This window comes from Miniopterus schreibersii (genome assembly GCF_964146895.1).
Source record: "Miniopterus schreibersii genome assembly, chromosome: 18".
NCBI lineage: Eukaryota > Metazoa > Chordata > Mammalia > Chiroptera > Miniopteridae > Miniopterus > Miniopterus schreibersii.
In genome coordinates, this window is record NC_138121.1 from 25,404,788 (window position 1) to 25,432,289 (window position 27,502).

General features: G+C 54.2%; 1 protein-coding gene across 3 annotated transcripts in view; it reads left to right on the plus strand.

Moving 5' to 3' along the window:
* Window positions 1-23,308, plus strand: part of NECAB2 (N-terminal EF-hand calcium binding protein 2) — a 28,760-nt gene extending 5,452 nt beyond the window's left edge. Inside the window, exons 1-12 of one of the 3 annotated variants that reach the window (XM_081118911.1) lie at window positions 2,285-2,377; window positions 2,850-2,958; window positions 5,239-5,264; window positions 5,392-5,489; window positions 11,241-11,377; window positions 14,659-14,777; window positions 14,983-15,062; window positions 18,104-18,157; window positions 18,761-18,873; window positions 21,272-21,349; window positions 21,880-21,971; window positions 22,738-23,308. In XM_081118911.1, coding sequence (XP_080975037.1) covers window positions 2,314-2,377; window positions 2,850-2,958; window positions 5,239-5,264; window positions 5,392-5,489; window positions 11,241-11,377; window positions 14,659-14,777; window positions 14,983-15,062; window positions 18,104-18,157; window positions 18,761-18,873; window positions 21,272-21,349; window positions 21,880-21,971; window positions 22,738-22,766 — 999 coding nt within the window. In that variant the 5' untranslated portion in view covers window positions 2,285-2,313 and the 3' untranslated portion in view covers window positions 22,767-23,308. Of the gene's footprint in view, window positions 1-2,284; window positions 2,378-2,849; window positions 2,959-5,238; window positions 5,265-5,391; window positions 5,490-11,240; window positions 11,378-14,658; window positions 14,778-14,982; window positions 15,063-18,103; window positions 18,158-18,760; window positions 18,874-21,271; window positions 21,350-21,879; window positions 21,972-22,737 lie in introns of those variants that run through there. The other 2 variants (XM_081118909.1, XM_081118910.1) reach the window with 2 other exon arrangements.
* The last annotated feature ends 4,194 nt before the right edge of the window (window positions 23,309-27,502 follow it).

Sequence of the window (27,502 nt, forward strand, 5' to 3'; positions counted from 1 at the left end):
TGGGCTGAGGGTTGGAAGGGAATAGGCCTGAGGATTACAGGAGCATGGGCTCTGTCTGGCGCATCCTGGTGGCTCCAGGACAGAGACTTCTTCACAGAGATGGAGTCTGGGCAGAGCTCCGAGGGGCAGCCTGGGGTATGAAACCCAGAGGGTGGAGGGCGGCAGGTGCCAGACCGCATTTCTCTGCAGGGACGCAGACTTCTGGCATTTGAAAGGTCACTGTGGCAAGAGGCTGAGCTCATGCTAATTAGTGAAGACACCTGCCGATGGCCCGCTGGGTGGAGGTGCCAGGCCCATTGGTTTAATTGGGCCGGGGCCTGGGTTGGAGAGATTGCGTCCCTCATTAGCTGATCTGGGTTCATTAGGGCTGCGGTGGGATAGTCAAGGTAAATGTCAGCTGGGAGGGCTTTGTGCTCGGAGGCCTGGCGGGCCTCTCCCTGCCTGCGCTCCTGAGTGCAGACTGGACGGAGGCACCAGACAGGCAGGGAGACTCCCAGCTGTGCTCGTGACAGACATGACTAACTAATCGGAGCCACTTCCACCGCCGCCGGACTTAGCCTCAGTGTTTCCATGTCGCCCTGTCGCTGGAGGTCTCACCACAAGCCCCTGCCCCACGTTGGTGAGAGCCAGGACTCAGGACCCAGATGGCCTGGGTTTGAGCTCCAGCTGTGGGACTTGGGCATATCCCTTAACTGTTCTGTGCCTCAGTTTATGGCTCTGTAAAATGGGGGTGATGGTACTTCCGCGCCATGGGATGTGGTGAAGACTGAATTAGTGAGTACGCAGTAAGAGCCCCACGTGTCTGTCCTGATTCTGCACATGGTTGCTGGGCTTTTTTTGTTTTGTTTTTAAATGTGTCTTTATTGATTACAGAGAGAGGATGGGAGAAAGAGAGAGAGAGATCAATGGTGAGTCATTGATCGGCTGCCTCCTGCACGCCCCACACCAGGGATTGAGCCCGCAACCCGGGCTTGTGCCCTGACGGAGAATCGAACCGTGATCTCCTGGATCATAGGTCGATGCTCAGCCACTGAGCCATGCCGGCCGGGCTCTGGTTGCTGGTTTTTATCACCAATCTTACCAAACAGAACTTGGGAAATCTCCCCTTGCCCAGACGACAGAGAGCCGCAGCTTAGAGTTGATGCGTTTCACAGCTGGTATCCGGTGTTGAGTACGTTTTGTAGTTGGTTTCTGGGTCTTCTGTGTGGGTGTTTGGGGATCTCTTATTTTTGGAAAGTTGCAAACTCATTCTCCCTCTGGAACGCTGACACCTGAACCCCGATGGTGGAGGCATCCTGGGACCCAGCCCCCAAAGCAGCCTGTGCGCTCACATGTCAGTACTCTCTCTCCCCTTGCCCCTGGTACTGGATGACAGGTGGAGGGCAGTCAAGACAGGGTGCGAGGGTCTCCGTCCCCTGAGCTTGTCCTTTAGCCCTACTTTGAGCCCACGCAGAGCTGCCGGGGGCAGAGATAGAAGCTCCAGAGTTTTTAACATGTAAGAATGACTTTGCTCTGGGCTCAAGTAGGCAGGTTGTGACCTGCACAGGGGCAATTTCCTGAAGGAATTGAGGGCCTCAGATCCAACCTGCCCTCCACTCGCTCGCAACCCACGTGCCCTAACGCTGGGCCACGTCCCCCACCCCCAACCAGGAAAGGGCATCTCTTTCTAATCCACACAGAGGTGCCGTGTGGACTGGCTGGAAGTCACGGAAGGGGGTTCTGCATGGAGGGGCTGGGAGAAGTGTCGTTAGCTTGCCACTCGCCCTGACTCCCACTGCCGCCCGTGGCCAGGGCTCCTTTAAGACGAGCAGGACGGGCTGTGAGGTGATTGAGAGGGGTGAAGGCTGCGGAGGGGTGGAGACCAGCTTGCGGAGTTTGCTCAGCAGCTGTGCCCGGGTGGGAGGAGCTGAGGGTGGAAGCCTGAGGACTGTTTCCTGGAGTCGCTGGGGTTCTGCTGTGAGCCTCCCCCTCAGTGGCCCCTCTGCCCCCAAGAAGGCGTCCCTGCCAGATGCTGGTGCCAGGGCGACTGCAAGTGGAGAGAGAGGCGATGGAGGGAAGGAGGAGGGAGGGGCAGGTGGCATGCCTCAGCTGTGGTGCCCCTCTTCCAGAGCCCCACCCCCTCCCCATTCCAGAGCCACAGCCCCCAGCCCCAAGCAGGGCGGGCCAGCGCTGGGCCCAGGTCAGGTACCTCCTCCCTCCTGGTTTGGCATCTTTAAGGCCCTATCTGTGGCATGGTGAGAACTCCGTGCCAACTGTTGGTAACCGTCACACGTCAGACCATTCGCAGGTTTGGGCCTGAAGCTTGCCGAGTGGATGGGGCACAGTGGAGAGGGTTCCTTCTTATCCCAAAATCGGGATGTGGGGACTGGCGTTGAAGGTAATTTAAGTGTGGGGAGATTACCCGGGTATTTGGAAGGGGGAGAGAGAGTGGTCATCAGACTGCCTGGCTTTGGACCTGCCTCTTCCCACTGTAGCTCTACTGTAAATAGCGCCTGCCCCAGGTGGTCAGGTGGATCAGATGAGAAAATATTCCTTGGCAGGGAGCAGGTGCTCTCTGTTTGTTAAATAAATACCTGCAGAGCGAGTCCCAGCAGACTAGCTACTTCTTGTGTTTGTTGGTTTGAGGATTATTTCTAAATAGGTGTTGGTATTGGTTTATTGGTTTGGGAATTTGCTGAATGAGTCAGTAATTCTCTGTGAACTGGAGTTTACTGGTTAATTTGGGAATTAGCTGGGTGGGCAGAGATTTGCTGGATGGGGTTTATCTGTTAGTTGGGGAATTGTCTGGATTTGGGGATGTCCCGTCGCTCAGACACCAGCTGCTCTCTTCCTTCGTCCCTTCTTTGCAGACGATGGGAAGTTGTCCTTGGAGGAATTCCAGCTCTTCTTTGCAGATGGTGTCCTCAACGAGACAGAACTGGAGGATCTCTTCCACACGATCGACTCTGACAACACCAAGTGAGCTGAGTCCCGGGCACTGGAGCAGCGCACCCTGTGGGTCCGGGAGGAGGCACCTCCCTTCTCCCCCAGGGGTCATTCCCCTGTCCACTCCCCTGGAGGGGCAGGGGCCCTGCAGTCCCTCAACTCATTAATCCAGAAGTCAGAGGCCCCGCCGGCTGGGGCGATTCCGGGAGTGGGCAGATTGCTACTGCGTTGGCAAGTGGTCTTTTCTGAGCACACATGGCTAAGCAGAGAGAGACCCTAGATTTTGTAGAATATACACTGGATGGTGAAGGGACATTGATGGTCACGTCACCCTTCTGCTGACTCAGCCCAGTTCTCACCCAGCGCCTGGTACTTTTCCAGGCCCCAAAACTAACGCTGTCATCCTGACCTCACCGGATCCCATCCGAAACCAAACTAACCATATGCTAATCCTAACTCTCTTTCTTTTCTTTTAATTAGTTTACTTTCAATATTATTTTGTATGGTTTCAGGTGTACAGCATAGTGGTTAGACAATCATATAGTTCAGAGTGTTTGCCCCAATATTTCCAGTACCCACCTGGCACCATCCATAGTTATTGCAATATTATCAACTACATTCCCTGTGCTTTTTTTCCCCCATAACTCTACTTCTTAATCTGAACACCACTTCTAACTCTATCTAATTAAACCTTTTCGTCAACTCTAGCATAACCCTAACCCACAGCTCAGAATTAACCAAAAACTCTTGCCCTAGCCCATCCTTGAATCAAGAGCAAATTCCATTCATGTGTACCCCGACCCTGCCCCAACCTTAATTCCACCTTTTCTCTTTCCTTGGGGTTCCCCAAGCAGGATGAGCCCCCTTCACCCCACACTTTGGGATGAGGTTCCTGGGGGGCTGCGTGGGGCAGATTTGATAAGTTAGGGTTTCCTGAGACAGGCTAGAGATGGTTGGAACAAGGAGCTGCCCCCAGGCTCATCTGCGAGGGACCCAGCACAGTGGTGGCCTGGAGCAGAGGTTGGGGCTGAGAGTGTCCTGGAGGCGGGGACCGGGGGGGGGGGGGGGGGGGGCAGGTGGAGTGGGTGTCATGGTCCAGGGAAGCCACTTGAAACAAGCAGCTTCCTAGTGCAGACTCCAGAGAACGGCTTTGTGTCTGGATCCAGGCGAGGTTTCTGAGGCGTTCCTGCAGCCCCTGGGGAGCTTTGAAAGGGCTGAGGCTTGTTGGGTATCCCTTTCATTTGGTGCTTTTGTGTTGGGCCAGCTGGGTGGGGGGAGAGAGGTGCAGGTGTGAGCATTTAACCATGAGAGTGGTGACTGGGGAGCCGGGAGGACTCACCGTTGACGAGGCCAGAACTCTCAAGACCTTTAGGAGAATTTTCTCCAGCATTCCCCAGAGTGGGAGCTGTAAACATTCGCTCCTGGGGATGCTAAGTAGGCTTTCTGTCCAAAACAGTTCACGCGGATCGGAAAGATCAGTGAAATGCTAATTTAAGCACAATTAAGCAGGCCTCCTTTCTGCAGGGCTTGTCGGAACCTTTCCTATGACATGCAAGTTAGGGAACCTCCAGGACAGCTTGCAAAGCCTCTGAACCCAATTTAATTGGCTACAGGAGCTTTTTCCCAGAAGCATCTGGTTGAACCTGGGTTGGGTGGAGCACACACTATTCTAGGCCAGTCCTCTCTCAGTGAAGGACCTGGAGCCCAGAAAGTGAAGGTTTCAGAACCTGCAGATGCTTGGGTCCCTGGGCGCCCACTGGGCACACTCCTCTGTCGCACCTGTGTTCCAAGGCTGCGCCTGCGTGGCTGGTGCTGGTGCTCAGCCTCCTTCCAGGAAGGACAGGACCCTTCTCCATCCAGGCTGTAGGAAGGGCGTGCAGACCCTGGGCTAGGGTGAGAACAAGGGCCCTGGCCCAGGCCCCAGCAGGCAGGAATGCCTGGGGCCCGGTGTCACCCGAGAGTTGTTTTAGTCATGTCCCCCATTCCTTTCCCCTCCCTTTTCCTGGGCCTTGCCTTAGCCACATTTGTGGTCCCATCTGCTCATGATGCAGTCAGCAGACTTTGGGAGAGGAAACGGGGTGGGTGGTGCGGTGAGGGGTCAGACAGACAGAGGTGCATACGATCCCTGCTCGGTCCTTTGGAGGGGTCAGTGTCACTTCCCCGCTGCACCCTCACCTGTGAAGTGGGGCTCATGGTGCCAGAGCATGGAATGAAGAGAGAGTACCAGCTGCATGGGCCATGCACGCTGTGGAGGGAGGGCAGGGGGATGGGACAGGCCAGCTTCTGAGTCCCCCTTGTTCTTTCTGTCTGCAGCCACGTGGACACCAAGGAGCTGTGTGGTAGGTACCCAGCTAGGCTATGCAGGGACCAAGAGGTGTGGGGAGATGGAATGGGGGACACAGGTAGGATTGGGGAGAGGGGCAGAATCCTCCTATGACCCCTGACCTTTGCTCCCTCCTCCCCCAGACTACTTTGTGGACCACATGGGGGACTATGAGGACGTCTTGGCCTCCCTGGAGACCTTGAATCATTCTGTCCTGAAGGCCATGGGCTACACCAAGAAGGTCAGTAGGTGTGGGTGGTCCCGGGGGTCCAAGCTTTGTTTCAGATTTTTTCTGGGGCATCCATATCCAGGGGTGCCTGGATTTGTGATGACAAGTGTTGGGTGGGGCTGGCTCTGGGGTGGGCTTTGCTTCAGACACCTAGAGGGAGCTGTGCCCGAAGCAAAACTGTGAAGTGAGTAGAGCAGCTCGGTGAATGGCCTGCCCACCCAGTGTCTTGTATCAGGTTTGGAGGGTGAGACCCTTTCCCAGAATTGAGCGTGGCCCTGGGGTGGAGTCCTGCAAAGGGAGCAGCAGGCAGCCCCAGTCCTTCGGGTCCTCGGACAAGTTCGCAAGCCTGATCTGAGCCCTTCTCCCGCAGGGTTATGATAGGGGGAGGGGCGGAGGAGGGGCGGGTTCACCCATGTGACCTTGACCGAGGAATCTGAGGAATTGGAGGGTGTCTGCTATGAGAACACGAGTCCAGGCCTGAAGCTGTGAGCTGGACAGTGGAACCATTAGGAAGCAGTTCAGGGACTCCCTGTGTGTCCCGGGGAGAGGCCTCTGATGTGGCTCCGCCTGCAGAGCTCTCCTCATTTGTGTTTTATGACCTGGAGGGGACCAGAAGGCAGGGAGATGGGCCAGGTTGGGGGTGCGCCTTCTCCATTGTAGCTCAGATGGGTGTAAGCAGCTCACCCCCAAGCTTCGTTTCCCGCGTCTGAGTCTGTTCCCCCACTGGGCTGGTGGCTTGCAGAGGGGACAGGCGGTGTGTTCTTTCTGGAAGAGGCACAGTAAATTTCCAGACGACCTACGAGGGCCAGGATTAAATGCTCAGCTTAATCCTCACAGTAACCCAATGGGGGGCTGCTCTCACTTCCCCCATTGCATAGCTATGGAAACAGAGGCTCAGAAGAGTGAACCCTACAGAGTCGTAGCCAGACAGCCATTACCTGCTGGCTGAAACAAGAGGGGAAACTGAGTCAGAGACCTGCCAGGAGGTATTGAGCACAGCTTGGGACTTCAGGCCCGCCCAGGGTGACTAGAGTGTCAGTCAGTCAGGAGTAGGAGCAGCCTCTTGGGCACACTGACCAGAGCACACTGACCAAGGCAGGCAGGGAGGGAGCTGGGAGCGGGTCATGCTTTGAGCGACACCTACACACCCAAGAGCTTGCGGCGACCTGTGGGAGCTCAGAAAAGGCCAGCCCCATCTGCTGGGTGAGGACAGGGATCCAGGCTGATAAAGTCAGCCAGACCTGACTGAAGGACCCGGAGCCAGTCACTTCCTTTTCTGAGCCTCAGTTTCACCATCTGTGGAATGGGAGCATTCACTTGGTAGGATCCTTATGAGGGTTGAATGAAGTAAGGATTCTAAGCTGCTTAGCATAGGGCCTAGCACAGAAGACCCCAGGCTCTAGAATCTGCCACCCAGACAAGGATGTCGGCCCCAGGCCTGCTCCTGACAGTCTGCGTGAGGTGCACCGTATGCCCACATGCTCCTCGTGATCGGAACCTCTGTGAGCCTCAGTTTTCTCACCTTTGAATGGGGCCACCGCTCAGCAGTGTTGTCGCTGCCGTTGATAATATTCGTAGTGGCTTCTTGGTCTTTGGGCATCACTCAGGGATGGGACCTCAGGCTCCACTCGGGAGAGGGTTTTACCGTCTACGTGTGCGATGTGGCCAGGGTGGGAGATTTCACTCTCAGAAATCACGCACTTTTGCTCGGTGCAGCCTTTGGAGCGTTTTTAATGATGGTGGTGACAGCAGGTTGTTGCCGTGGTGACTGGCATTTCTTTGTCTTGCGTATTTTCTAACCAGATTTGTGTGTAGAAATGCAGCCCATTGATTATTCCAGATGCATCTCTTGCATCCGTGATTTTAGTCGATACGCTTGCTTTTGCTGCTGGCCGATCAAGCATCGGCTGTGAACTACGGCAGTTCCCGTCTTCATTTCTGATGTGTCCCTCTTCTTCCTCGTCGTGTCGTGTCCTCTCGCATTTGCCCCAGGTCCTAAAATGTCATAACGGTGCTAAGTCAGGTGTCCTTGTTTTGCTTCTGATTTTCAAGTGCCTCTCTCTAGCATGTCTCCACTAATTACAATATTAACACCGGCTCTTATTTTAGGATCCCCTTCAGCCTGTTCAGAAATTATTTTTGCATTCCCTTTGTTAAATTTTGTCTTCGGAGGTGGTGGTGAACTTTTTCAAATGCCTTTGTGGTCTTTAAAAATGCTCGTCTGAGCCTCCTGAAGCTGTTGACGGGGTGGATCCTATTATTAGGCCGCCCCCTCGAGCAGCCCTCGGCTTCCTGGGGAGGCCGCCGGGCCGCGGATCCGCTCCAGCCGAGCGCTCTGCCTGCCTCTGTCAGGACCTGAGAACCGGTGATCGTTCGGGAATGAATTGTAGTGGCTTTGAATATTTTCTGTGTGTGAGTCAGTTTCTCTAACAGAATTATTTTTCTGGTTAAAAAGTAGAATTTATCTCTGAGGCTCAGGTCAAGGTACCGAACAGGGGAGGGGATTATTGTAATAGTTAAGGTCAATCCTAGTTTTAAATTTTTTACTTTTGATGGCCATCTTAGTATAGTTTTCAAAACTATCACGGACACGATCAGTTTTATGATCAGTTATGCGTCGTGGGTTCTTAGGGTTTAAAAAAAAATCCAAAACATTGACGCAAAACGGGCACTTCATGCAGATTAAGTTGAGTAACACATCTGTTATAGCTCAGTTCTTGTTTTAACGTTTGTCCTATTTTGCCACATTTAAAAAACTTACATTTGACAGAGTTTCCCCGGGTTTCATTAGTCGTTTTAATAACCAGCCCCGATGCATGTATTTAAATTGCACAATGCTTTCTACTGTGCTCACAGTTTTTAGCGTTATTGCCTCCCCTCCCATGTCCTTAGGCTTGTTGCTGTTTTCGCATGTGAAATGCTTTCCTCATTATTTCTTACCCCTCGCGTGGAATCCTTTCTCACTTACATTCTACCTGGAATGTGATCCTGCAGCTCACCTGGTTCCTCTCAAATTTGGTGGCAGAATCTTCGCACAGACTTAAAGTCTTTGGTTTGCAGGTGCCTCCAGCTGGGTCTCATTTAGTGAGATCTGGGGCTGGGGCTCTACAAGGGGAAATCAGGCAGCTTTTCTTCGTTGTTAGGATCTGTCTGGTCTGACGACTGCCCTCATCTTTTACGCTTTCCGTGCTTTTATGCTTCCTTCGTCTCTGACCTTTTACCTTCCGATGATCTGCCTTGTTTATAGCATCGATGATGATTTTGAAGGTGAACATTCTAGTTTTCATTTCACTAGTGACTTCTAAAACATACGTTGTTAATGTTTATAATTCTTAAAAAACATTTTTTTAATCCCCACCTGAAGATATGTTTTTATTGATTTTTAGAGAGTGGCGGGGGCGGGGGGGAGAAACATAGATCAGTTGCCTCCCGTATGTGTCCTGTTTGGGGATCGAACCTGGAACCTAGCCATGTGTCCTGACTGGAGATGGGACCCACAACCTTTTGGTGTATGGGACGACTCTCCAATCAGCTGAGCCACCTGGCCAGGACTATAATTCTGTTTTTAAACCTAGCTAATAAAAATACTTCCTGTTCTCTTTTGTGGAATTAAAGAGTTTTTTTTGTTATTTTTCCAGACTTTCACACTCCATTGACTTAATCCAGTATAATTAAAATTTAATGATTAGTGATTAATGCTTTTACTTCCTGACTTCTGTAACCTCATTGCTTCATTTGGGCGATCACCACCGCTTCCACTTTCCCATTCCAGAATTCTCTCTCTCACTCAACCTAGGTGCCTGGGGAGAAATTCCTAGGCATTCTTTGCAGGGAAGGTGCTCATCTGATAAAAGTTCATAGATTTGCAGATTTCTGGGTATCTCCCTATTACACTGCAAACAAGGAACTTGTCCACGTGATGCAAAATTCCTAGATCTGGCCCTTTCCCTGTGGATTCTGTGGAGCTGGTCTCAGCCGAGGCGGAGATTGTGGAGGAAATGTAAGAGCTGCGTTTTTACTCCTTTGAAAATAGCTTGTCTTTTTGGAATTCAACTAACCAGTTACACTTATTGACCCCTGACCAGACACACCCTCAGTCACTGATCGGGGTGCTTCTAACCCACCTCCTTTAGCTGATTTTCCCGCCTGACGGCTTCTAGCAGCCTTTCTCTTTGTTTACACTTTTTACCAGGGGTCCTGTTCATTTTCGGCCACTCGTTTGTCCAGAGCCCATTGATCACTGGATTTGTGTGAGTTCACTTGTCTGCCAGGAAGGTAATCGATCATTGCAGTGTGCCGGGCTACCAGGAGCTCCCATGCTTTCCGCCCCGGATTCGTCCTGTTGGGGCCTCTCCCCGGCGCGCCTAGTCCGGCGGGCACTCCTCTTCCCCGCTCCCCGCCCTGCCTCTGTTTCTCCTTTGTGTGATTATTGTTAGTTATGGATGGATGGTTAGTTAGTGATGGATGGTTTCGTGCGCTTCCCTTGTTTCTCTTTGCCGTGTGGAGACCGGGCAGGATCCCGGGTCCCCTGGGGCGGGTGGCTCTGGACGGTCAGGCTGGCGGAGGAGGCGGGGAGCAGCGCAGGGTTCTGGGGACCAGCGTCTCCCAACACGACGTCATTTTGGTTGTTACCATCCCCGGGTGACCCGGCTGAGCCAGGGCGCCCTCCCTTCCGCTCTAAAGCCTTTTCCGGCGAAAAGAAACTCAGCCGGTTCCGGGAACCTTACGAAGTGTCTTTGCTGCAGGCTCTTAACAAAAGGGGAGAGTCCGCCTCACACCTCAGAGCAAAACTGGCGGAAAATTCTTCATCTTTTCCCCAGAGTTGTCTCCTGGCGGCCTCTGTCTCCCCCCTCAGTTTCCCCGGGTTTCCCTCGCCCTTCCCTCTGAGCACTGAGTCAGGCTCGTTCTTTGGGGGCGAGTGTAAGCTCTGTGGGTGCTTTCGCTTCTCACCTGTCATTTCTCTTAGAGCCGCGTGAGGGCCCCGGAGCCCAGAGGGTCCTCCTCGGGGGAGGAGGGGGAGAGGAGGCTGGGAGGTCATCCTTCCTACACGTCATCCCTGTCAGCAACATCAGGAACAACCCCACTAACCACCGTCACCACCACCACCGTAACCACCACCGTCACCGTCACCGTCACCACCACCGTCACCACCACCGTCACCACCACCGTCACCACCACCGTCACCACCACCGTCACCACCACCGTCACCATCACCATCACCATTCCATCATCACCATCATTACCACTGTTGTCACCACCATCACCACCACCATCACCACCACCATTACCAGCAGCATTGCCACTGTCACTGTCACCGTCATCACCACCATCACCACCATCTTCATTAATATCACCACCACCACCATCACATCACCATCTTCACCGTCATCGCCATCACCATCTTGATCATAGCAGCTACTGTTTGAGTATTTGCTACGAGACAGGCCCTGTGCTGAGCATTTTATAAACATTTTGTCATTTAATCCTCACTGTGACCTTGTAAGATAGCTGCTACGGTGACTGCTGGGACGGCTGTAGAGGCCACAGAGCTAGGAAGTGGCGAAGCCAGGGCTCAGACCTGGGTCTCGCAGGGCACAGCCCCTGCCTTGATCCAGGAGCCGAAGGCAGTAGTGGAGCGGGGTTCCCTCTTGCCACTATAAAGCCAAGACATGGACCCCAGGTGTCCCCCCAACTCTGCCAGATCCCACGCCCAAGTTCCCTCCCCCCCTTTAACCCTTTGCGCCCCTTCTCTTCTCCCCACAGGTGTATGAGGGAGGAAGCAACGTGGACCAGTTTGTGACCCGCTTCCTCCTGAAGGAGACGGCCAGTCAGATCCAGTCGCTGCTGAGCTCTGTGGAGAGTGCGGTGGAGGCCATTGAAGAGCAGACCAGCCAGATCCGGTGCGTCCAGGGGACCTTGCAGGGTCACACGGGGGTGTACCGTGACGCGCCCACTTGCTACTTGGGGTAGGGATGTTTGTGTAGTGGAGAGCTGGGTGGCCTTGGGCAAGCCGCTGTACCTCTCTGTGCCTCTATTTCCACAACTGTAAAATGGGGACAGTTATATACTCACCTCCTGAGTGCTTGTGAGAACGGGATGCGATCATCTGTGCTTAGAAGGACGCCTGGTGTGCGTGCGGCGCATCCGCACAATGCACACGTACAGTGACGGCTCTTTCCTGGACTCTAGCCAGTTTGCCACATCCCCGCATCGCTCACATCGTTGTTTACCCAGGACCGTTCTGTTGCTTGACTTCTGTTGTTGTTAATCCTTGCCCAAGGATATTTTTCCTTTGATTTTTAGAGTGGGAGAAAGGGGGAGAGAGAAACATCGATCTGGGAGAGACACGTTAGTTGGTTGCCTTCTGCACGTGGGACTGAACCTACAACCCAGGTACGTGCCCTTGACCGGAAATCGAACCCATGACCCTTTGGTGCAGGGTGTCCATGCTCTAGCCACTGAGCCACACCAGCCGGGGCTGCGTGACTTATTTTTGAAAATGGGAAATAAATTTTGGAAACTGTACGTGGTTACCATAATTAGAAAACAAGCGTCACGTGCTGTAAACGAAGTCACTGTAAAACAGCACCTTTTGTCAGCTGGAATCCCGAGGCCTACTCCCTCTTTGTGAGGGACTGGGACACCCTCCCAAGGCATGGAGGACAGAGTGGCGCCCCATCCCTTTCTCAGAATTGGAAGAGAAGTGAAATGGAGCGATTTTCTCACCGTGTTGTTTAGTGTTATTTAAGGCCTTGTTTGCATGCATTTGAAGCCATAGAAAAGCTTCTGGGTTCCCCCCTCTTTGCTGGGGACACTGTGGAGGTGGTGAGCCTGGTGTCTAGAGAGGAACAGTTCTCCTTCTGGCTTGGCAGCGCCAGTTCTGGGGGGCCATGAGCCCTCGCGTTTACTGTCCCAAGGTGTTCTCTTTGCCTGTTCTTTCCAGAACAGCTAATGTACCCAGCGTAAAGGGGAAACAAAGACATCCAGAAAGACAGGAGCAAAAGCCAGGTGTCTGGGCTCAAGATTACTGATCCTTGGACTTCTGTGTGTCTGCAGGTTTCTCAGGCAGAGGCCTGGCCTGGCAGAGTGTGGGCTGCTGTGAAGTCGGGGTTGGAGTGTGTGATTTTTTTTTTTTTGGTTGGTGAGGGGCTGGTCCCAGTTAGATGTGGTTGCAAAGCTGCTCAATGATACTGTTCCTAAAATGTGTTTGCTTTGAGCACCTGCAGCCAGATCACCTGGGAAGTGGGAAGCACAGGCTCCTGGGGCCCCAGCCATGCCCACGGGATTGGGATCCCTGGGAGCTGAGCCCAGAACTCTGCATTGGTGATTGGTCTTGTGATTCTGAGGGTCCCCAAAGTTAGCCATAGTTCTGGAAGCTGACACCGAGATTTCCTTCCTTTTTTGTCACTATCCTGATTAAAAATTTGGCTGGTTTTGCCCTGGCCGGTTTGGCTGAGTGGTTAGAGCATCAGCCCAGGGACCAAAGGGTCGCAGATTCGACGCACAGTCAAGGGCATGTACCTCAGTTGCAGGCACATGTGGGAGGCAACCAATCAATGTGTCTCTCTCACATCCATGTCTCTCTGCCCTTCCCTCCTTCCCTCCCACGCTCTCTAAAAATCAATGGAAAAATTTCGAGCCTAGGACTAAAAAATATATAAATAAAATAAAACTTGCTGTTTTTATCCTGCTACAGAACAGATAAGACAGCTGCAATTTTTGTAGCCCATCTCCTGCACTTTGCTCGTTTCATCACCCCCACCCCCACATTGGGACCTTACTTTGGGATGTTGGTGGTGGGGATGATATATGTCTCGGAGACACATCTGCTCCACACTCACTCTCATCTCAAACCACCCCAACTCTCAGCTTTTTCGGTTCCCCCAGGCTGCAAGTCCCCTTAGGCCGCCCTGTTTCCCAGCCCCCAGGGATGTCATGGTCCAGGCACAAGCCTCTGGTTCAAACCCCGCCCGCCACCCCAGGGACTCCCGCTGCTGCTGTTCAGGGTCTGAGGGCCACATTTAATTTGCTGCTTGTTTGTAGAGCTGCCAGGATTGACACGTCAGAGACTCTGCCAGTCTTTCTGGTTCTGCGGGGAAGTGGGGTTTGCCCTCTGCACAGGGGGCTTGTGAGCTTGCAGGTTCACAAATACCAGAATGCACATGGCAGCGCTGCCCAAAGGTGGAAGAGCGTGGGGACCACGTGTGTCGACATGGCACACGGGAGTGTTTGTGTGTGTTGTATGTCAGTGCGTATTTGTGTGCCTATGCTGAGTTTTCCAGCATTTCTTTGCATGTAGGTGTTCAGACATTCACCGAGCATTGGTGGAGTCTCTGCTGTTGTGCCAGGCACTTGGCGAGCTGTGTGTGCCTGTCTGCCAGGGCTGTGCACGTGTGGGCACATCAGTGTGCATGGTGGGGTGGGGACAGGTGATCAGACCTGGCCCCTCTCTCTAGGACCTGGACCTAGCTGGGGTCAGGATCACAGGTGTCACTGTCCTCTCATATGCCTACTCGCAACCACGTCTTTTTTTTTTTTTAAATCCTCACCTGAGGATATTTTTTCCATTGTTTTTCAGAGAGAGTGGAAGGGGGAGAGAGAGAGAGAAACATTGATGTGAGAGATACACGTTGATTGGTTGCCTCCCACAAACACCCCAACTGGGGCTGGGGATCAAGCCTGCAACTGAGGTATATGCCCTTGGCCAGAATCGAACCCGGGACCCTTCAGTCCTCAGGCCAATGCTCTAACTACTGAGCCAAACCGGCTAGGGCTCAACCAACGTCTTAAGGCTCCCTTTTCAGACAGAATACAGACCCAGCCCCCCAACCCCACAGGACACCAAACTGGCTCCTAGTGTAGCAGGCAGGGGTGGGGAGGGAAACTGTGAGCCATTGGGTGGGGGCAGGGGCTTGGAACTGAACCTGCTGGGAACAGGGCCTGGGATGAGTTCAGATCCTGACTCGGCCCCTCAGGCTGCATGGTTGTGGCCAAGTCGCCCACCTGTGGGCCTGGTTTCCTCCTCTAGGAAACAAAGGCCGTGACGCCCACTTCACAGGACAGGCTCCATGGAGTAAACTGCACGTCAGCCCACCGTGGGTGCTCAGTGTTTGCCAAAGCTGCCACAGAGGGCCAGGGCCCTGCGCCCTCTCTCACAGTGTTTCTCCCACTTCCACTGCAGCCAGAACCATGGCAAATCCGGCCCTGGCATGGTGCAGACCTGGTATGGAAGCCCCCCTGTCCCCTACACCCCCAGCCACAAGCTTATGGCCACGGAACAAGAGAGGAGCGTGCATTCTGGTGAGAGCATGTGGTGGCCCGGGCTGGGGGGCATTGCGTGGGGGTCCTGGGAGGAGTTCTGGCAGTGGCCCAGATGGCGCCTGGGCCTCCGAGTAGGGCTGGAACTGTGAGGGAGGGGGCAGGTTGGGCCCCTGGGGAGGCTGGAGGTTCCCCTCCCCGAGGCCTGGCCCTGCCCAACATCAGTGTCTCTGTTTCTCTTTCCCAGTGACCTCAGACCCCAAGGAGGAGGGCCTGGAAGCCCAGATCAGCCGTTTAGCAGAGCTAATAGGACGGCTGGAGAGCAAGGTAAGGTCGCTGAGCCCCCACGTCCATCCCTCTCCTCTCCCCAGTCCCCAGGGAGGGCTGGGTTAGGCTGGGAGTTGGGGCCAGAAGTCAGGGAGCCTTGGAAAGGTCTCACCCAGGGGAGTGTGGAAATGGGGACCATGATGTGGACAGACCCTGGAACTGTGTCCATTGTACAGGCTTAAGGAGAGGAACCTGGGGGAAGAAGGAGCTGTGAGGGAGGGGCGGCCGGCCAGGAGGGGCATCTCAAGGGCAGATAGTAGTCGGCAGCATCATGGATGACAAGGGGACAGAGCTTCGAGGGGCTGTAAGGGGGCCTGGGCAGGGAGAGCAGAGACACAGCATGACGGTGAGGGGTGGGGACGTCCCAGGAGACCTGAGTGGCCAGCAGCGTGCAGTCTTTTAAATTCCACATGGCACGTCCACAGATCATAGAAGATGACCCAGCCTTTAGGGAATCGTGTTTTCAGAGACTGGCTCATGACCCAGTAGGTACTCACCGGAAGGCTGTCTCAGTTTCCCAGGGCTGCCGTTACACTAACCATACTCAGGCGGGGGGCTTTAACATTCATTCCCTCCCGGCTCAAGGCTAGAAGTCTGAGATGAGGCTGTGGGCAGGGCCGCTTTCTTCTGAGGCCTCTCTTTGGCTTGTAGACAGCTGTCTTCCCTGTCCCCTCACATGGTGTTCCCTCTGTGTCTGTGTCCTAATCTCCGCCTCTTCTAAGGATATCTCCAGTCATACTGGATTAGGGCCCACCCCTGTGACCTCATTTTAACTGAAATACCTCTTCAGGGGCCCCATTGGCCCTTCAATTGGGGGAAGACACAATTCAGCCTATACAGGTTGCCTTAAGGTTTACCACAGGACTCAGGTATCAGACTGGCCTGCTTGAATCCTGGCCGTACCACTTAATAGCTGTGTGATCTCAGGCCAGTGACTTACCCTCTCTGAGCCTCAGAAACCTCCTCTAATAGAGAAAAAAATCAGAATAGTACCCCTCACAGGGTGGTTGTGAGGTGTAAATAAAATGATCTCTTAATGGCTTAGCACAGAGCCTGCTGTGAAATTAGCATTTAACATTAGCAATGTTCACAATTACTACTAGACATTCTGGTGCTAAAAGCTATACAGATGCACACACCATACCCGGCTACCTACAACCAAGTATCTCAGAGCCCTGGGTTACAGCAATTTTATATTTCTCCAACTTTTCTGAATTTCTTACATCTTTTGCAAAAGGGCAAAAAAAAAAAAAAAAAGTCCTTTGATGGGTTTGGGGGTTGGTTCTGAGGTATTCGTGGGGGCAGGGGGAGGCCATGGGGACAGGGGGAGGCCAGGCCAAGACTGGGGGCAGTTGGAGGGGAGGGGCAGGCATCCCACCTGCGGGGCTGAGGCCCAGGTGGGATCTACTCCCCTAGAGCGGCTGGTGGGTGGGAGCGGTTCTGTGGACCCGGTGGCCCGGTTGTCATAACAACTCCACGGGCGCCCTCAGGGGTAGGCTCTTTGAAGTTTATTTTTAGCGCCCCGGTCGCCTTAACAACGAGCTGGCTGGTAACCGAGGAGCACCTGGGTGTCCTGGAGACGGGGCGGGACCCTACTTGCTGGCCTCTGATTGGCCCAGGCCCGGAGCAGGGGCCAATCCAGGGCCCTCGCTGGGCCCCGCCCTCTGTGGGCCAACCTGAGCCGCTCCAGGCTCTACCTGCTGGGCCTGGAGCCCAGAGCGCTGGGGCTGCCAGCCTGGGAGAGGGTCGGGAGGGCCTGGGAGACCCTGCACGTCCCCCACCCTCCCCTCCTCCTCCTCCTCCTCCTCCTCCGTGTGGCCCTGCCAGCGGAGAGCAGCCACGAGAACCAGTTACAACCCCTGCCCTCTAGGAGCCCACTTGCATGGTTATAGAACAATGGAAACAGACTTGGCCCTGGCAGCACACCCTGGCTGCCTACATAGCAGGTTTACACTGTTTCCTGGGAACGTCACTACCCCTCCAGGCCCAGTGGTGTAATTTACAGGGTCTAGTGCAAAATGAGCATGCAGGGCCCCTTGTTCAATTATTAATTTTAAGGTGGTGACTGCACAGGTCACAGGCCAACACATCTGCCAGTCTATTTCTTTAAAAACCAGTGATGGGCCACATGCGTGCTCTATGCGAGAGGAAAGACCTGGGTGTGTGATCGCCCCAGGGACACAGGCTGGACAGGAATAGGTGTGAGGTGGCATTTATTGGGGTGCCCAAGTTAAAGGGAGAACCAGGATTCTGTGTCAGGAGGAGAGGGGCCCCAAGTTCAAACCCAGGCTCAGCATCTAACCAGCTTTTGTGGCCTTTGCTGTCTGCTAAAACAGTGCCCACTGAGCGTGCATGAGATGCTGGGGCCTGTTCTGGACACCAGCACACGGTCATAAACAGTGCACTGGCTCCTGCTCTCCTGGGGCAGCACCTACCTCAGAGAGTCTGGGAAGTTACATAAAGTGCATATATAAAGCATTTAGCCCAGGGCCTGTGGAAGGCCAGTGAAAACAGATACCCCATTCAGACCCTTAGATTCAAGGGGTGTCGGGTTGAGATTGGGGGTGATTTGTAAGTTGATGAGGAATCTCAGGGCAGTTATGGCAAAAGCCCAGCATCTTGAATTTAGGATTCTTGAATCTCAATTGCTGCCCCTCCCAGGACACCCCACCCCCCACCCCGGCGCCAAGAAAAAATGGAGCCACCTTCACGGCTTCTGCAGTAGGTCGGCTTGGTCTCTGTGGCTCCCAGGGCCCCTAGATGCCAGGGCCAGAAGGGATCTCTGCCACTTCCTATGATTGGTCTCCCAGCCTGGCTTCCTGGGTCCCCCCTGAGCCAGCACTGTGCATGGAGGGTGGACTGAGGCCTGGCCCCTGGGAGCTCCCACTAGCTTCGGGTACTTCCGAGCCCCTGGGACCTTGGTGTAGAGGTGCTGGAGCTCGGTGGTGGCCCTAGGTACTCTGGTGTCATTGTGGTGGTGCTGGAGGCCTCCCTGATGGAGGTGGCTTTTGTCTCCATCACTTTATGCTTTGTTGTTTCAGGCCCTCTGGTTTGACCTGCAGCAGCGCCTCTCAGATGAAGAAGGGACCAACATGGTGAGGCCTCCCTTCCCTTCTGGTGGCCCCATCCCTGCTTGAGCCCAGGACTCAAGATGCAGGTGGCACAATGGCCCTGCCACCCCATCCCAGGGACCACCCTGTGGGCAGATGTAGCCCCAGCACTTGGTCACCCTCACCTTCCACAGTGTTCTTTGAGACACCAGGGCTTTGATAAAAAAGATTGGCCTGGAACCAAGTGATCAACAGGACAGTGACATCAAAACACTCATTCGATCAGAACTGAGTTTTGCTTGTCACTGATTTGTTGTGTCTCAGCCCTGAATGCCTTGCGGGCAGCTCTGGACCTCTGTAGAGCCTTTTAAACACCCTTGTCTGTTTTTCAGCATTTGTGGGGCTACTACCTGCATTGGGCTGTTTAAGTTCTTATTCTCTTTTAGCCAGTATTCATATGTACAAATGAAGTGTGTACACCGGTTTTTTTTAAAAATATTTTTATTTTGACCAAATTGTCCTGTCCTCTCTGGAGGGAGGTCTGGGGAGGCTGGGTCTTGGGCTGTACGCATGGGGCTGTGCGGGGTCCTGTGGGGAAGAGAGCTGTCAGGGAGTCTGAGGGGGCTCACTCACTCTGTGGCCCCACAGCATCTGCAGCTGGTCCGGCAGGAGATGGCCGTGTGCCCTGAGCAGCTGAGCGAGTTCCTGGACTCCCTGCGACAGTACCTGCGGGGCACCGCTGGAGCCAGGAACTGCTTCCAGTGAGTGAGCTGCTGGGCTGGGTGGTAGTGCAGAGCTCTGCCTCAGGGTGGACAGGGCAGGACCACCAAGGACAGCCCCTACCCCAGAGTAGGGTTCAAGTCCTAGCTGAGGTTCTTCCCCACTGTGCAAGTGTAGCGAGTGACTTCATCTCCTGGACCTCAGCTTGCTCATCTGTAGAATGGGAGCACTGACTGGACTCACTCCCTAGGGTTGTTGGAGGCGTAAACAGAAGGATAAATGTGAAGGGCTGAGGCCAGCGCCTGGTGTGCAGTGTTGCTTAATGTCAGCTGCTACTTTTACTGTGTGGCTGCCCCTCGATGCCTCACCCTCTGGTCCCTGCTGCTGAGGCCTGCATTGCTTCTCAGCAAAGCTGAAGCAGGTGGTCATGGCTATGTCAGATTGGGCCACAAAAGATGGCAGCCCTTACCCTTGCTGGGGGTGGTACCAGAGGGCTGTTGGCCCTCTCCCCTCCCATCCCGAGCCCACCCATCTATGCCGAGAACAGTAGCTGTGGCCTCTGTGCCATTATCTGCCTTGATTCTGTCTCCAGTTTGCCTTTTCCAACTTGAGAGCATGTGTGCCTGCACCCTGCTTCCCAGGGGCCTGGCCCTGGGGATGCAGCCTCGAATCAGGTGGCTGCTGTTGCCAAACATTTATTCTAGGTGGTGGGAGGGGGCAGAGGAAGGGTGATGAGTGCTATGGAGGCCAAGCAGCAGGCTCCTTTGAGAGAAGGTAGGGGCTCTGAGGAGTGGAGAGGCTGCACATGCACTGAGGCCTGAGCAGAATCTGAGCAAGGGCAGTGTGGGTGCCCTGTGTGGAGAAGGAGCAAGGGTGCTGTGTTTAAGAAGGAAGCTGCTGTTGTGTCTGGACAAAGGGGCGGGGACGAGGGTGAGGGCCAGGGCTGGCGGGCAGGGCCCACTCACCTGTGCCCTGCTCATCTGGAGTACAATGGACCGTACTGGAGGTGTGTAAGCAGGAGTGAGACACGGTCTGGTATCCTTTTTGTGCAGGAGGAGGCCAGAGTGAGGCCCTGTGGTCACCCAGGGAGGGGGCTTGGCCTGGGGGGATATGGTTAGAGCTGGGATCTGTTTTTGACGACAGCTGGCTGACCTGCTGGCGGCTGGGAGAAGGTTGTGGAAAGAGGAGACAAGGCAGAATCTGAGATTGTCTGGCTTCAGAAACTTGATCAAGGCTGGTGTGGTGTACTGACCTAGAGGAGTCAGGGAGGTCAGGCATGCTGGTGTAGGGGAGTCACACAGGCCATTTGGGCCACATTAAATTTGAGATGCCAGGCAAGGTACCACCATCGGAGTGTGCAGATCCTGGCAGAGGCCGGGCTGGGGAGTGGTGGGTGTGCAGATGGCACCTAAAGCCATACCAGCTGCATACTTACTGCAGGGGAGAAAGGGGACCAGGGCTAGGTGGAGTGGAGTGGTGAGGGGCCCAGCCCCCCTCCTCTGCACACGGGCATACTCAGTAGGGCTTCACACTGTTCTCCCTATACCCCATGCCTGCCTGATGTCTTCCTTCCCTTTCAGACCACCCCCCCCCCCAAAAAAAACAATCTGCCTTTTCCCATGAGCAAACGCAGTCACCACACTGCTCCAGTGACCTTTGTCACAGAGAAAGCGCCTTGTGGATCTGGCAGAGGGCCATGGCTATATCTGATTAGAGGGCGGCACGCATCCCCAATCCCCCATCCTCTCATCGAATTACGAGCCCTCAGCTCCACCTGTAATTTTAGCTGGAGCATAATGAACTAATGATACTATTAGCGGCCTTGTTTCCCTGCTTCTATCCTGATGGCAAAACCTGGAACTGCCTGTAATTATACAGCAGCCGCCACCCATGACAGAGCTCCCCTCGAGGACTACTCGGGGTTCTGTTCTGCTGAGCACGTGAAAAGAGAAGCAGCCGGGAGAGCGGGCAGGAGGCCAGAGGGGGCAGCGTTAGAGATGATGTAACTTGGAGGTCAGCCCTCAGTCCCCCAGGTCTGCCACATTGGAAGCACCCCTTTGCTTCCTGTTAGCCCCAATCCTATTTAAAACAAGGTGAGTGGCCTGCTGCCGTCACACAGGTAATGCAGGAGTGACCTGGGACCAGCAGGACCACTGGCCCAGGGCAAGGCCCTGCCCCAGCCTCAGTTGGCCAATTCTGACTCACAGGGTAGTTTTAAGAATTAGATGAGATGAGACAGTGACAAGAGAAAATGAATATTCAGCCTTTAAAATACTTTATAATAATTCATTCAACAAACATGTATTGGCCACTGTCTGGGGCCTGGCCTTGCTCTGGGGGCACCCTGTCCAGATTCGTTTGAGGGCAGTGGTGACAGAAGGGATGGGGGAACCCAGTGTGGGCAGGACCACTCACTGTGACCCGTCCCTCCCCTTGCAGCATCGCCGCTGGGAGGCTCTCGGACGGCTTCACCTTCGTGGTATACGAGTTCTGGGAGACAGAGGAGGAATGGAAGAGGTAAGCATGGCCATGTCCACTCACGCCAGGCCTGCAGCAGTTGGTGGGGCTGCCCCAGCCCCTTTCCGTGTCCCAGATGGTGTGAGAGGGGATGAGGGGGAAGAGAGGGGAGGGTAATAATGTGCCCAGGTTCCAGCAGCATCCACCACCCAGAATGCTGGCCTCATGGGCAGATGTGCCCTGGAGCCAGTGGGAAGCATGTCTCAGCTTGGAGTGTGAGCCTGATCCCACTCAGCTGGGCCCTGAATCCAGGGCCCTGGCCTTGAGGGCTGAGGCCGCTCTTGTTTGAAAACTGCATAAAAATCCAGAAAAGTTATCTCACTAGGGACTCTCACTGGGAGGCAAGAAATAGGCCGTTCTTCCCCCCAAACCTGCCACTCACTCTCAGGGGCCCCAGCGATCACCTCCCTGGGGCCTGACCTCCTTACCTTCATATGCTGGCACTGAGCCCCTAGCTTGGCTGACTGGTGGTTAAGCCTCCACCACAGCCTGAGCACCCAAGGGCCCACTGGTGTCTCCCTGGGTTACAGGCACCTGCAGAGCCCCGTGTGCAAGGCGTTCCGGCACGTCAAGGTGGACACACTGAGCCAGCCAGAGGCCCTCTCCAGGATCTCAGTGCCAGGTAGAGGGTGGCAGGAGGAGGCCTGGAGCAGCAGGGGGGGTGCCACCAGTCCCTGGTTCCCACAGGAGCAGCCACCACCGCCAGGCACAGATGGCTGAGTTGAAGGAAGGACAAGGCCCCAATCTTCCAATGACCCTTTATTTTGCTTCCTTAGCTGCCAGGAACTATAGTCCCCAAGTGAGTGCTCAACATCAGTGCCAGGTGTGCAGACAGGGTCCTAGAGCTGAGGGGGCTGGGGCCAGAGTGTCAGGACAGGGCCAAAGACACATGTTGGCCCTACAACCTCAGAACAACAGGAAGGGTTGCAGGAACAAGGCATAAGACAAGACCAAAGGCGAGGTCACGGGGAAGGTGGGCCCAGAGCCCGTGTGTAGGGAGTCTGTTCCAGTGGCCCAGAAAGTGCCCCCCAGTCCAGAGCAGGCCCCCACCCGTACACAGCCCAACTGACATCCCCTCCCCAGGGATGATTCACCACCAGGATAGCCAGCAAGCACCTGTGCACCCCACAAAGAGCCCAAAGCCTTGCTTTGTGTGCCCCCCCCCCCCATAGCCTCCTCTCTGCACTGGAGACCAGCCTGGGACACACAGGGTTGGCCCTGGATGAAGGAAGGGATATGCTGGCAGGGCTGCTCTCCTGCCCTGAGCACGTGTGTTTCAAGGGTGCAGGGGAGGTCTGCGCCTCACTGCAGCCCCCATGGGGAAGCAGCTACAGGTCCCCAACAACCTTCTCTGCTTCACATGTCTCTCTCTCCTGCCCCATCACTAGCTGCCTGGTGCACGGTGGGCCGAGACTGACCAGCTCCCCAACGCCCTACGGATGATCCTGGCACCCTGCTCTCTCTCCTTATGAAGGACATCCCTTCTTTTCTAGAAACTTTGGTATATGAGCTGTCTTTTTCATATACTTCCAAACAAGAATGTATTTTCCCACTGTTAGACATGAAGGCGAACCCCCTTCCCCAGCATCCCCACACCTCCCACCCTTGTTGGCAGAGCAGCTCTGAGCTGCTGCGGCCCTGCTGAAGCCAGAGCCTGTGGTGATGGTGACAGGGAGGGTTCCTGGAGCCAGCTCCCTTACCCGAATCCAATGGCCATGCATGTCCAGCCCCCACCACACCCACCTACTCTGGCCTCAGCAAGACTCACTCCGCCACAGGCACCCCTCCATCTCCCCCATTCCTGTCTACATTCCTCTACCCGATAGGAGCCAAGACCCTGTAGTGCCCAACTAGGCCTGTGCCAAGTCTGCACGCGGCAGTAGAGCCCACATAGCCAGTGCCACATTAGGCAAACAGCTGCCGCAACAAGCACCAAATAAACTCCAGTTGGAAACAGTCGCATGGCCTGTGTTTCTACTTCCCATTCTCTAGTTGATAACAGCCAGAGGAGTGACGCTGTCGGGATGCATGGGGCCCCTTATTAGCCATGAAACCTGGACCAAGTCACCCAGGGCCTCAGTTTTCTTAGCTGAGAAATAGAGGTAATAATCAACGCAGTGCATGTTTTGATAAATAAGTTTGTTCCTCTTACAAACCTCAGGGTTCTCAAGACCACACTCAGTTTCAGTAATTCACTGGAAGGACTCATCGAAGCCATGATGCTCGTGGTCACGGGTCATGGCAGCGAAAGGATACCGACCAAAAGCAGCAAAGGGAAGAGGCAGGCGCATGAGTGAGGTCCAGGAGATACCAGGTGCAGGGCCCAAAGCTGTCCCCTCCCAGTGGAGTGGTACAGAAAGCACTTCTGTCCCAGCACTAATGGGTGACATTTTGCACAAAGTATTGCCAACCAGGGACACTCACCAGAACCTCGATGATGAGAGTTTTCATTGGGGTTGGTCATGTAGACACAGCTGACCTTGACCTCCAGTTCCTCTGAAGGTCGGGCTGATACCTTAAGGCTCAGGGTCCTAGAGGTCACCTCCCAGGAGCTGAGCACAAAGGCCAGACCTCTGGGCACAGTTCGTCTTCCTGCACACCTGTCAAGGAGCTCTTCAACAGGACAGGAGACAAGCCCCTGGACGTGAAATAATAGTTAAGTACTATTCTGGAACCATTGTGACATCCCCCCTTATATTTCCCTGTCCTGGTTACCAGGAAAGATGTCATACACAAAAATCTCAAGGGACAAAGAAGGCGAGAGCCTTGGGTACCTCTCCTAAGGTACAATGGGGGGGGGCAGTGGGGGACATTTACTAAGAGCAGTAGTACATGAGGGAGGAGGAGACAGGCCCTAAAACAGGGTAGCTGTGTTGGCCCAGTGGGAGCCCTGGGTAGGCAGGACCCAGGTTGTGCGTCTTTCTACCTCCTGCTCTGAGCCTGGAGCAGCCAGCCTGTGAAACGTGGCAGTTTACGCCATCAAATTGGGCGAGGTTCTGCCCACACTGCCCTGCCTCCTCCGGCTGCCTAGAACCTTGACGTTCCTGCTCACCAAGGCAGATCCCTCCAGCCTTGGTCCTGCCACTCGTGCAATACCAGTAAAACAATGTGGGCTTGTAGGAAGAGTAAAACGCACATTCAGGTCCCAGCTGTGCATCTCTGGGCCTGCTTTCCTTGCAGCCAGCCTCTCAGAACCTCTTCCTCGTCTGTAAAGTGGGGAGAAGACCCCTCCTTTGAAGATCAGGAACTGCCTGGCTCATGAGACCACTGCACGGGGTCCTGCTGAGGCATCAGCAAGCTCACCCAGCCCACCTCACCCCAAAGCTGGTACTGTTTACATCAGCCCAGCTATTTAAAAAGTACTCTTTACAGGGGCTGAGACTCTGGGGTGCAGCTGAGGAACACCACCAGCTGGTGTTACACTTCTGCCACACATCACACCGCCTGCCTGAGCTCCCCCCACATTGTAGCATCTCTGCTGACTGCAGCCCACAAGCAACTTAGGGCCTCCTTGATTCTGAGTGGGTGGAAACGAGCTCTGAAGAGAACAAATTTCAACCTTAAAAGGTAGGAGAGCTCCCACTTAATGTATACTACAGGGTCAGGCACGAGGAAGGCGCTGTCTCAGTGCTGCCTGTGCCATCCTGTGATCGGCTGGTGGGGAAATGAACACAGAGAGGGCAAGTAACTCAGCAGAGGTCACACAGCAAGTAGCACCACTTATATCCAAACCCAGAGCTATCACCCTCCAGTCATGTGTCCTGACCCCTGCGCCACACAGCATAGATACGTGGGGAGAAACAGCTCCAGGTTAATACATTAAAATCCCAGTCAGTTTCCTCTAACAGTTAAAAGGCAGAATTACTGTATGACTCAGCTGTTCCACTCCTGGGTATGTCTGTATGTGCTAAGCCCAAAAGAATTGAAAAGACACATTGAAGCAAATGCGCACAAATGTTCATGACAGCACGATTCTCAATGGCCAAAAGGCGGAAACAACCCAAATGCCTACCAACTGGTGATGGAGAAACAAAATGTGCTCCATCCACACAATGGAATACTATTCAGCCATGAAAAGGAAGGAAGCTCTGACACGTTGCAACGTGGATGAGCCTTGAAAACATTATTCTGAGTGAAAGGAGCCAGTCACAATGGACCACATTATATGATCCCATTCATACAAAACGTCTAGAGTAGTTAAACTGACAGAAACAGAGGGACTCTTGGTTGCCGGAGGCTGGGGAAAGAGGAAGTGGGGAGTGACTGCTAATGGGTACGTGGCTTCTTTGGGATGGTGAAAATGTTTTGGGACCAGATGCAGGTGGTGGTTACACAACACTGAGAATACACTAAATGCCACTGGATGGTGCACTAAAATGGTCATGCTTTTTCTCATCTGTGACTCTCCGTGAATGGTCCCAGCACAGCCCCAGCCTTCCTGGCCAGCACCCCGGCACTTGTAGGAAACACACGGGGTACAACTAATAAATGACTGACTACCCATTCTCACTGCCAGCACCTGGGTGATAAATGCCCCATTAAAGCAATTCTGCCCCGACACATGTCCTTGTCCAAGAGGACGTCATGGCCACTAAACACAGGCTCTGGCAGATGAAGTGGGGCTGGGCGCAAGGGTCCTGTTTCCCTCTCACTGGGTCAGAGTCTACACCTGCAACCACAACTCCTCGCCTCCACCAGCAGCCAGGGTGGAGGAGGGAAGAGGGCCCATCCCTGCCCGTGGACTCAGGCACACCGGTTCCCACCCCCTTGGCCACTCCAGGAGTGGAGTGAGAAGTGGAAAGGAAATGGAAGAGGGAATATAACCAAAATCGGCCCCAATTCTAACTTTCTACCTCTCAGGACAGGCAGCCTTGATTTTTCCAAGCCTCAGTTGCCTCACCTGTAAAATGGACTATTTGAAAGCATTATAGTAAGTCAAAGAAGCCAGACACAAAGGCCACATAGTGTATGAACCCATTTATAGGAGACGCTAAGAAGATAAATCCACAGAGACAGAGCAAATTAGTGGTTGCGGGGACTGAGGGGAGGGGGAATGGGGAGTGACCGCAGACAGGTGCCGGGTTTCTTTGGGGGTGATGGACTGGAATTCCATACTGGTGATGGCTATACAACTCTGTGTGTTGACTAACGCCCACTAAACTATACACTTTAAAAGGGTGAATTTTTTGGTATTTGAATTCTGTCTCAAAAAAGATGATAATGCAGGTGGACAAGCTGGAAAAAACAAACAAAAACCAGTTCTATCACCACCAACCTCACACATAACAAAGAGAACCTACCCTGAGGGAAATGTCCTGGAGACTTCAGCTCCCCTGGCACCACTGGCTTCTACCAGACGTTTGAGGTGGAGAAAGAATGGCCTGAATCGAGAAACATGCAGGACGTCCTGGGCCTGTGCAGGGTCAGTGCCAGCAAGCACAGCAACATGGGGGAGCAGCTGGACCCCTGTGCACCTCTCCACCCCCATCTCTTCTCCCCTACCCTGGCCCCAGGGCAGACCCTTGCTCCCTCATTTTTAGCCGCAGGTGGGACTCCTCGTTGCAGAGTTGGTTTGGGGTTGGGAGGGTACTATGGAGAGAACAGTCTGCTTGGCTTCCAGGCTATTCGGGTCCAGCCAGTGGAGGGAACGGGGGCTCTCTTCAGGGTACCCCCATTGGATCATGGGCCAGGTGCAAGGTGTGTGGCATTCATCTCCTTGGGCGTCTCCTGGTCATGGGCAGGATTTCTGCATTCCCTGTGCCCAGGCTGAGGATCAGCCTGAGTCTCCCTCCATCCCCAATGGATACCCCCTGAAATCCCTTCTGGGGCTCTCATCCACTGCGCACTACCCTCACCCTCACCCCATATCTTTGATCCCGGCACCCCACAGCAGGGCTCTCGGGATCTCGGGCCCATGAGTTGAACTATGTATCCCAGAAATATTAAGTTCAAGTCCCAACCTCTGGAACCTGTGGATGTAACCTTATTTGGAAACAGGATCTGTGCACACCCTAATTGAGTAACGATGAGGTCATACTGAATCAGGGTGGGTGCTAATCCAATCACTGTGTCCTTACAAGAGGAGAGAAAGTTGGACACAGACGCAGACGGAAGAAGGCTATGTAGAGATGAGAGCAGAGACTTAGAGAGCTG